Source organism: Montipora foliosa, chromosome 7, assembly GCF_036669935.1.
Source record: "Montipora foliosa isolate CH-2021 chromosome 7, ASM3666993v2, whole genome shotgun sequence".
Classification (NCBI taxonomy): domain Eukaryota; kingdom Metazoa; phylum Cnidaria; class Anthozoa; order Scleractinia; family Acroporidae; genus Montipora; species Montipora foliosa.
Window position 1 is genome coordinate 6,759,742 of NC_090875.1, and position 10,000 is coordinate 6,769,741.

Genomic DNA, 10,000 nt, shown 5'->3' on the forward strand with positions numbered 1-10,000 from the left:
CTTGTTATTTTATTAACTGTAAGTTCAAGTCAGAGTAATATAGAGTTGAAATCGGTGTTGAAACTTTTCACCAGCTGAACAAATAATATTTTTCTTGTAGATGCAATTTCCCAAAACTACTGTTCCAATAAAAAAAGGAGGCGTCAGTTGGACAATGGAACCTATGAACAGTATCAGAAAGAGCAGAAAAGGAGACAGAGAATCAAAAGAGTAAGGGTCTCTATTATGTACACACAATATGGACAATTTTGTCTTTTTCTAAAAAAATCTCACTTGCCTTTGCACAAGGAAGAATCTTCTCATTTTCTTGTTATATTTATGACTGTGAAGGGAGTTAGTCCTTCAGGTGCCATCCTGGGGAGCATGCAGACTTCATCTGCTGGGCAATTTAGCAGCATGCAAACTAATATTTACACATAATCATTTTGATGAAGACATGTTGTTTACATTCAGAGGTACAATGAAGGAAGGTGTTATGTTGGAAAGCAATTATTGGATTTAGTGCTCATTTATCTTTCTTGTTTTTTTAGAAACTAGAAAAAAGACTGAAAGGTGTATCAGAAGAAGAAAAGAATGGCAGACTGTATGAAAGCTTACATCCTAGCCTGATGTCGTCAGATGAATCAGACCAGGAAGAGGAGACACTGCTTAACAGGCCATTGAGATGGAGGGCAGAGGAAGTGTCAAACTTCTTTCAAATGCTAGATATTAGATATAGAACATCTATGTCTAGTCAGCAAAGGCGACAATGTGCGAATAGGAGAGTTGGTCCACCAAGTAGGAGAGGAAGCAGTGATGTCCCAGAGAAGTTACACTGGGCCGTCACTTCATAAAGAGTTGAAATACTTTACATCTGTTTAATTTTTTTGTCTTGATAGTTTTAATAAGTAAATCCTGAACATTTAAAGTTCAAGTTTCAATAACATCACAATGTTTCTTTCCCCAACTGTCTTAAATATTCGTACCAATTCAGAAAGACTCAAAACATTTTAATAATTATACTGAATTTTTCTTAAATGCAGTTTTTTGTTTTCAAAATGTACATATTTCAGTCACGTCATAGTGTTTCACATATTTTCTAAATGTTTTTCATACATGTCTGCCATGTAACTCTCCCAGTAGTGCTTGATCATTTTTAAATTAGCTTAAAGCTCAAATAAACTGTACATGTGCAGTACACATATCTAATAAGTATTAGTATCACCCAACTAGTGGACTAATGCAAATGCTGCATTTTGATTAGCCACGCTACTAGTGGGCTATTAGTAATAGTCCTCGAGTAGCGCAAAGCGTGACGTTTTCTTTCGTTTTATTCCCAAATAAATATATTTTCAACTTGCATTTGCTAACTTTATCATTGCCTTTTCTGTCCGACTAGTTGGATGATACTAAAACAATTAGACACTTCACCCTCAAGGGCCACGGGTCAATAGCCCATTCCGCTTCGCCTCATGGGCTATTGACCCGTAGCCCTTGTGGGCTACGGGTCTAATTGTTAAATATTCTCCAAGTCTTGTTTTCATATCAAGCATTTATTAAAGGGACAGGGTCATGTGCTGCGCATGCGTGAGCTTCCGATCGAATCTTGAAAAGTTCCGGCGGAATTTTTCAATTTGTGCAGTCGCCAACTTCAAGATGGCGTCGACTAGTGGTGGTGGCGGCGGTCACGGAGGAAAAAGGAAAAATTCAGGTCGAAAGCGGATATTTCGCGATTCAAAAGAGGCGAAGAAGGAGTGGGAGAGATGTCGCAAACGTATTTACCTTGAAAATAACATTTTTAAATCGTGGCTTCAGGCAAAATTTAACGCAGGATACGAAGCCTGTACTGACAGCGCCTTCGCAGCGCATTTGTTGTCATTGGAATTTCGTAGGAGGTAAGTTCCGTTTCTGTGTTCCTGTTGATTAATTTACCTTCCAGTGAAGAAAAGAACTACCACTTGATTTCTCTCGTTTGTTTGCAGAGATGAATCAAGCGTAGACGTCCTTTCTAGTTCGATCTCTCATGTGACGCGAAAACATGTCGATGTCGGTGTGGAAATTGAAGGTGCGAGTAGTCAATGTATTATTTCATACGAGCAGCAATTTTATTCATCATCTGCTTGGACTTAGAAAAATTGTGTCTTTTACAGGGCCACCGACCTCAACTCCTGTGAAGCCTTCGGTTGAGCCATGTATTGTTGAATCACCGATCGTTGGTTGTCAAGAACAAAGTCCAGTCAAATGTTCCCTCGATGGAAGCACTGCTAACAACCTTACCACACCTCATGAAAAGTAAACGTGTGTTTTTGTTCTTACTATCAATTTACTATTATTTTAATATCTTACCGTCTGTGTGTGTACTGTGTTGTAAATTGTATACATACAAGTACGAGTTTGGTTTATCTGGGTGCATGCCAAAACACAAACAGTTTCATGACTGTCGCACTCATTTCATTCCATAACATTTCATTTCACTTCTGTCTTCAGTTCCAATTTGAAATTGAACTCTTCACTTTTTACTGACGATGAGGGATCAGCAGAGGAGTCAGAAGACAGTTCTTCTGAAATTGTGAGGTATGAAATAAAGTTGAAGTGCACTTTGAATAGTTTACAGAACAAGTCAGTTACCCATGTTTTTATGTTGATAATATATTTTGAATTTATATTATCTCTTGCACATGAAGTACATGTAAAAACAGTTTATTAGTAACTGCAAGAAACAATGCTTAAAATTTGTTACAGCATTATATAGATATCCCTACCTTTGGACTTGTTTTATGATAACAGCCTTCTCAAATAGTGTCCACCAGATCACAACTAGTTCTGGGGTTTGGTTTTACCTTTTATACATGTATCATACAGGAAGAGATGCTGAATGAGGGGACAGATCTTCTTAATTGAACAAACTGACTGTTTAGTAAAATGTTTGAATACGACTACAGTCATGTTAATGTTTTGTTTTGTTCAGATACAAGAAGCTATATAATTCTGCCATCCTACAGTTGAATGCTGATGACTCCATTTCAGATGATAGTGGTGCTGAGTCTGAGGAAATGGAGTAAGTACATGTAGATTTTAATGTGAAAATTGAAACACCTTCCCATTATTTTTTCCCTACCTTTTGTTCATTAATTGTTATTTACTTTTTAAGGTAACATTTATTTTTTTGATCTCTTTCAGTCTGAATTTCATTGAAAGCAATTCGTCTGATGATGAAAGTTTGATGGAAGATGTGGGCACTCTTGTGGAGGAATCTGATGTTGAGATGCCTACAGAAGATATTCCATGTGTGGAGGATAGACCAGATGTTTCATGTGTGGATGACAGACCAGATGTTTCATGTGTGGATGACAGACCAGATGTTCCATGTGTGGAGGACAGACCAGATGTTCCATGCGTGGAGGATAGACCAGAATGTGGGCCTCACCGCAAACTAAGCAGAGGTGAAGACCTCTTCAAGTTTCGTAAAGAGGTTAAACTTGCCAGAGAGAGAAAGTTTATCTGCTCCCTAGACCTTTTTCTAAAGTTGTTTGAGGGAAGTTGTAAGACACCTGACTGTGACAAAGCCCTACAGGTCAAACATCACTTTGTGGGAACAACACTTGTTGTAAATACATGGTGCAAGGATGGACACACCTTCAGGTTTGCCTCATCTGAGGAGTTAAATGGCATGTTTAGCAACAACTTACAGGCTGCAGCAGCAATCCTTCTGTCAGGCAACAATTTCAGCAAAGTCAGTCGAATGGCTGACTTCATGGGCCTGTCCTTTCTGTCATCTTCAACTTTCTATCGTATGCAGCGACTATATTTGTTTCCAGCAGTTGAGGAGTGGTGGTCCTGGATGCGTGAAGAGTTGGTGAAGGAGTTTGCTGGTTCTGAGGTAGTTGTGGGTGGAGATGGACAATGTGACTCTCCTGGGTTCAGTGCCAAGAACCTATGTTATTTCCTGATGGAAATAACCTCAAGTTACATCCTAGAAATTGAGGTGAGGGACAAGCGTCACGTGGGCCTTGCATCTACAAACATGGAAAAGGACGCTTTGAAAAATGCATTATCCAGGCTTAAAAATGTACTTAATGTCGTTGAGTTGGCAACTGATGCATCATCTTCCATTAAAAAGCTTATTGGTAAGTCAACATTATTGTTGTGATATCCTTACTTGTGTTGTAAGTCAAAACAGAAAATATAGAGTAATGTAATGTTTTATAAATAGACTGACTATTCTAGTAACAGACACACTTTACCAGTATCTTGTTTGTCAGGCAGAGATAGATCAAACAGGCAGATCAAATATGCTATACCTATTAGTATAATTGGTAGCTTTTATTATTAGTATTATTGTTACTATTACTGTTAGTATTGTTATTTTTGTTAGTGTTGTTGTTATTATTATTATTATTATTAGTAGTAGTAGTAGTAGTAGTAGTAGTAGTAGTAGTAGTAGTAGTAGTAGTAGTAGTAGTATATACCACACACGTGAATAGTGCTTTTCGCACGTACTGATTGGCTAGCTTGGAGGTGATTAGGCAAGTAGTATTCACCTCCGAGCAGCCGAAGAAAAACAAAAGGACTTTTGTCGGCATGTTGTCACAAAGAAAGTTACTCTTTGGGCTGCTAGTTATTCAGCCTGTGTGGTATATACTAAAACAATTATTCACCTCAGTGTCGGTGAAAGTGGTGGATATTTACCTCCACTTCGGTGAGTAATTGATAATTACTATTATTATCGATGCAAAAATGAGAATTTGATGCACGTAGCAAAATTTGTAAGAATCCTATCTTAATTTTTTACGTTGCTATTTTCACACAGCAAATGAGTTTGGGGAAGTCTTTCATAGCCTTGATGTTTGGCACAAGTCCAAGAGCATCAGGAAATGCTTGGCCAAGGTACTCCGTATGCATTTGCAGTAAAATCACCGAGTTTACAGCTTGATGTAAACAAAAAAGAAGGGATTATTGTCATACCCTACAGCTGTGACTGTAGTGCTTCTCTTTGGGAGGGGTGCAAGAAGGTTCAACATTTTACAGTGTACTTGCACAGACCCAATTTCATCAAGAACCTAAATGATTACTGTGGGTTATACAATTTCTCTAATGTTGTTTGGATAACATATAAATTCAATTACATAATATTATTGCACTTTGTCAGATAGGACAAGCCAAGTCCATGAGTAAAATAAAAGCCTGGTCAGATGCTATCATCAAGCACTTCTGGTATTGCTGCTGTGTGTGTAAGCAGTCAGAATCCACATCTGATGAAGAGGCTTTAAAGGTGATGAAAGTAAGTAACTCCCATTATCTTATGATCAGTCTACAGTTTGGTCTATTGCATTCATTCTATGAACTTTGAGTTGCCAGTTCAGTTTAATACTTTTAATGATGTATTGATTGTTTATTTCATTTTTTTCCTACAAGGATAAGTGGATTGGCCTCCTACACCATGTGTGTGATTCACATGTCTGGTTGTCTGGGAAATGCGACCACGAAGACCAGGTCCATAACCCCAGTCTACCTTGGTTTGATAGGCGTGACAATGACTATGCAGAGTTGCAAAAGATAATTTTAAACCCGGAGTTACTTGAAAGTTTCAAATACTATGTGAGGTTCAGGTAACACATTACTTACTTTAGGGCAAAACTTTGTAATAAATAATGAATCCGTTTCAACAATTAATCGTGCAGATAAGATACATGTACAGTTGTATTTCACAATTGTTTCACTCAAAGTAAGCTACCTTGGTAAATGTCACATTGGTATAACTAGCACACCATAAAATTTTAAGCTGGCTGCATTTCCATTTGTTTTCTTACTTTTCTCAGACACACAGGCAACATCGAATGTGCCAACAGCCTGTCACTAGTGTACACACCAAAGAGAACACCCTTTAGGTATGTCCATAGTCCATAGTATGTTATGTATAATTGTCATGTCTGGTTGACAAAAATAGGAACAATGTTAGATTATAACATGTTGTTTCCATAAAATTGAACTGTAAGGTGCATGAGATGTCTCCTTTCACGACTAGGAAGACACTGAGCTAAAATTATCATTATTTTGCTTGTATAGTTACAGGGCTTACAAGGTTAGGAAGTACCTAGCAGCCATGGACTGGAACTTCCATCTAGGTCTTGCTTCAGCCACCAATAAGTCAGGCAGCGAGATCACCTCTCGGAAGTATAATCAACGGACCAAGCAGTGGGATTTGAGAACTGTCAAGGCTCTCAAGACCTATGAGTACATCCCACTCCTCATAGCTAGAATTTTACATAGCAGATTGGCAGATAATGATATTGTCACACGTAATGTGTCACTCAATGCAAGTGACCCTAGGCTTTTGGCACCCACTATTGCTGCTAACCCTCCCCCATCCTCAAATGAATTGTTGCAAAGGAGGAGTAGATTTAGTCTGCCCTCTAAGGATAATGATCCAGAGGACACAGACAACAACACTTCACCTATGGAGCATTAAAACACAGGGTTGATGTTATCAAATTGTTGATTTAGTGTAACATTTTTGCCTTCAATTCTCACAAATTTGTAACATATCTGGGTGAGAAAGTAAGTGTTGATCATTTTACAAAAAAGCTAGTGTTCAACTTTGAACGTTAAAAGAAAAAAGTGTCAATGCATCTATTGATCACAGTGCTCAATGAGAGTAAATAACTCACATCTGTATGTACATTATTATAATTCATTGCAACAATAGTTACTTGTTCCCAGAGTATATCATTAATCAGTTACAACTCACGCTCAACGTTGAGCACATTTGGAACTACTCGAATTAGACTTCAGATTTCTACTCTCAAATATAAAATAGTAAAGAATTTTTGTTTTGTTTTGAGCACCAGTTAGAAATTTCCCAGGGCAATGGTTGCAGCTTTCACTGAGAGAATAAAATTATAATTTCTTTCTTTATTTTGTGCTACTGGGAGTAAAATAATTTTTACTACCTAGTTCACCATTACTTATCAATTTATTTTATTCAAATATAGAGCAGTCACTAGGATCTATTTACATGTAATCCAAAGAAAACTGGAGAAAATCTTGTGTTGAAGCTACATGTATTCATATACAGTAACCATTTGCATCTATATTTTGGTAATCCAAAGATAAATAGAGATAATTATTGTTGAACTATAACAATGAAAAATTCATGCTACTGTTACATACACCAAGGAAACTCATCCTGAAAATTCGAACTGAAAAACTGCTCAATGGAAAGAAGTACAAGTGGTTGTCATGTCACTCACTGGAATAAGTGTGGGACTGTAGGTAATAAGAACTGGATACTGGCCAATTGATTTTTTTTCTGCATTTCTATGGATGAGCTGCACAAATTTTCATAAAATGCTTGAAGTTGAACAATTGTGTATATATGATGAGAGCTAGTACATGTAATAACAGCTGGTTTTCATTGCTTAAACACTGAATAGACTTGTAGCTTCTAAATAAACAGTGAAATCCACTTCCAACGAATAATTTAATGCTCCCTATACCCCATATAAACCCCAGTGAGTGATGGGAACTGTGCCCTTATTTTTAACACAACACAAGAAGGGCACACACGTCTGTTCCCTCTCCCCAAGTGCCCATGTCTGGCCAATATAAATTGCCTATAAGAAGCTTTTCGGAAAGCTCTTGTGCTGTTGTCCTCCCTATCATTCCTGATATCTCCCATATTACGAATGCACAGTTGCAGTACATCAGGATCAAGACATAATTTGCCAAAGCGTGCAGATGTTGTTATGCAATTTCTTTGCTGGCAGCATTTATTTTCTATTGCTTGTGGCATAGGCCTGCACAGGCTACATACACACCACTCGACCAGTGGGGCACTCCCTGACGGGCCAGGATCAACTTCACCAGCTGATGGTTCAGCCACTGCTGTGGTTGTTGCGCTGGCAAGTGCAGTTTCGGTGGTGTCTTCCTCCCCAACCATGTTTGTGCCCTCTGCATCTAAGTCATCCTCCATTATGAGGAGAGTGTGAATATAATCCATACTCCCCACTCCTCTGCGAAGACTTCGTACAGCCAATTTCCTCACCATCCCTTCATCAAGAGTAGCAATAAAATCCTAAAACCATTTAAAAGCAATGTAATTACTGTGCTGAATTATATCACAAGGATGCCGGCCAACATAATAACAATAACTTTAAAGTTATGTTTAATTGAAACCAAATACTTGTTAGGGTTAGTGGGTAAACATTTTCCACAAATTTTTATCACATACAAAGCTAACAGGCTTGACAACAACAACAACAACAAGTTTATTTCTCTCACTTTGCCTAGTTAAATAAATACATTATGAGAAATAAAAATAAAATAGGAGAGCACTGGCTGCCTAGAATAACTGAGAATAATAATGCTAGGCAGGCAAGAAACACAAGCACATAATCTAAAATATTTCATTTACACAAGGTAAGGAATGATGTTGTCTTTAATGAAAATGCTTTAATGAAAATGCTCCTAAAACAGAGTACACTATACTAGGAGATAAATAAATAGTAAATAATTAAAATAGTAATAAATATATGTAAAAGAAGAAGCTTATTTACATTTCAATTTTTAGAATAGGTATCTACATTTAAAAATTGCCCACTGTACAAAATTTATCCACACAAGATTGAATCTGGAGTTGGATTGAATCTGGAGTTCTCCAGATCTTATCTGGAGTTGGAGTGTAGTAAGGTCTACATTATACGAGATTTTGGTTGCCGCAGTGGAAAAAATTCGCACTTACAATACACACGTGGCAGTGCAAGAAGGTATTCGTACACACGAAAGCAACTTCCCTCGAGATGCACCGATTGTACAAGAGACGAGAGAATGGATTACCTTCACGTCATTGTTTTCTTTGATGCGTTGTTGCTCTTCACTTGGAACATCGCCGCCACTCGATAGACGAAACCCATCGAGTCTAGGTCGCACTCTTCTTTGAGCGGGTTGAGATGTATTATCCTGTAACTCCTAAAAGTCAAAAAGCAAAGAAAATTTAGAGCCAATTCAGCCTGCAACTTCAGGGAATTTCTGACTGTAAACATACTCTGTTTCTGCAAGGTTTATCCCTTGTTCCACATTTGCAGTTATTGCTGCAAAGCACATTTCTTCCTTTGCAAGGGCATCCTCGGTTGCTGTTCTCCTTGCGCTTTGTAGTACACGCACTTTTGCATTTACAAACCGTTGAAGGAGTAGCAGATGCTTCCTAATGAACAAATACAAAAATTCTGAGCGACCTCGTTTACATGAAAGTCATGAATGCAAAATACATGCCAATTATTTTCACTTACCGGCAAATCCACAATGGCGTCCGACATTTTCCGAGAGCGCGAGAGCGAGTGACGACGCGCGTGCGCAGCTCATGACACTGTCCCTTTAATTATTGTCACAATTGCAGTCTTCGCTTAAGTTAGCATTCTTTGCGATAGTATAAAGTTGAAACCAAAAAGAAGCATTCGAAATAGTTAATGTTAAAAAATAGTTCTTTAAAGTGTTTAGTAGCGATCACCTGTAGAAAACTATTGTTACTCTAAATATTTTGGTTTCTTCAACGATTTACATGTAACAGCGTAAGCAAACATCACAACTCGGAAATGCATGCTGAATTTATAGTGTGTGGACCCCAGAGAACTGTAAATAGACTTTTGTTGTTACTCGCTTGAGTAACGAAGATGATTGTAATAATAAATGAAGTTTTAAAAATAGTGTAAGCTGTTAAATGACTTCAGAATGGAGAGGGAGACAGGAGCAAGATTCGTTCCTTCATTCGTCACAATAGGGAGCTTACGCAACAGGAAGGCTAGAAGACTCAGGACGGCCCGACAGTTTTTTCGGCATTCTCGCCGTCCTGACTCTTTCCAGCTGTCCTGTTTGCGTAAGCTCGCTATTGAATAGTAAACGACAGGAGAGCCTCGATTATCCAACTGATCAATTTGACCCAGCAATGAACGCCACAACGCACGCTATTTTTCCTACTGTTAACCCAGGTTAGCCGTCGCCGAAATGCTGGAAAATGTGTGCATTC

At 38.1% G+C, this 10,000-nt stretch overlaps 2 protein-coding genes and 1 pseudogene across 3 annotated transcripts in view; 2 read left to right on the top strand and 1 right to left on the bottom strand.

Annotated features, from left to right (window-relative positions):
• The window catches only part of LOC138010948 (uncharacterized), an 8,578-nt gene extending 7,176 nt beyond the window's left edge, over positions 1-1,402 (top strand). Inside the window, exons 4-5 of the mRNA XM_068857957.1 lie at positions 101-210; positions 531-1,402. Coding sequence (XP_068714058.1) covers positions 101-210; positions 531-833 — 413 coding nt within the window. The 3' untranslated portion in view covers positions 834-1,402. The remainder of the gene's footprint in view (positions 1-100; positions 211-530) is intronic.
• Positions 1,403-1,585: 183 nt separating this feature from the next.
• LOC138010956 (uncharacterized) lies at positions 1,586-6,782 on the top strand. 2 transcript variants are annotated; one of them, XM_068857966.1, is made up of 11 exons: positions 1,586-1,874; positions 1,962-2,044; positions 2,130-2,271; positions 2,467-2,553; positions 2,948-3,037; positions 3,160-4,106; positions 4,790-4,866; positions 5,129-5,260; positions 5,395-5,577; positions 5,799-5,867; positions 6,046-6,183. In XM_068857966.1, exons 1-10 carry the CDS (start codon positions 1,636-1,638, stop codon positions 5,865-5,867), a joined length of 2,049 nt encoding a protein of 682 aa, XP_068714067.1. In that variant the 5' UTR covers positions 1,586-1,635; the 3' UTR covers positions 6,046-6,183. The 2 variants fall into 2 exon arrangements, with proteins under 2 accessions (XP_068714067.1, XP_068714066.1); XM_068857965.1 differs by having other exon boundaries at positions 1,591-1,874; positions 5,395-5,588; positions 6,046-6,782.
• A 151-nt stretch (positions 6,783-6,933) lies between these two features.
• Positions 6,934-9,309, bottom strand: LOC138010957 (uncharacterized; annotated as a pseudogene).
• Between the last annotated feature and the right edge of the window lie 691 nt (positions 9,310-10,000).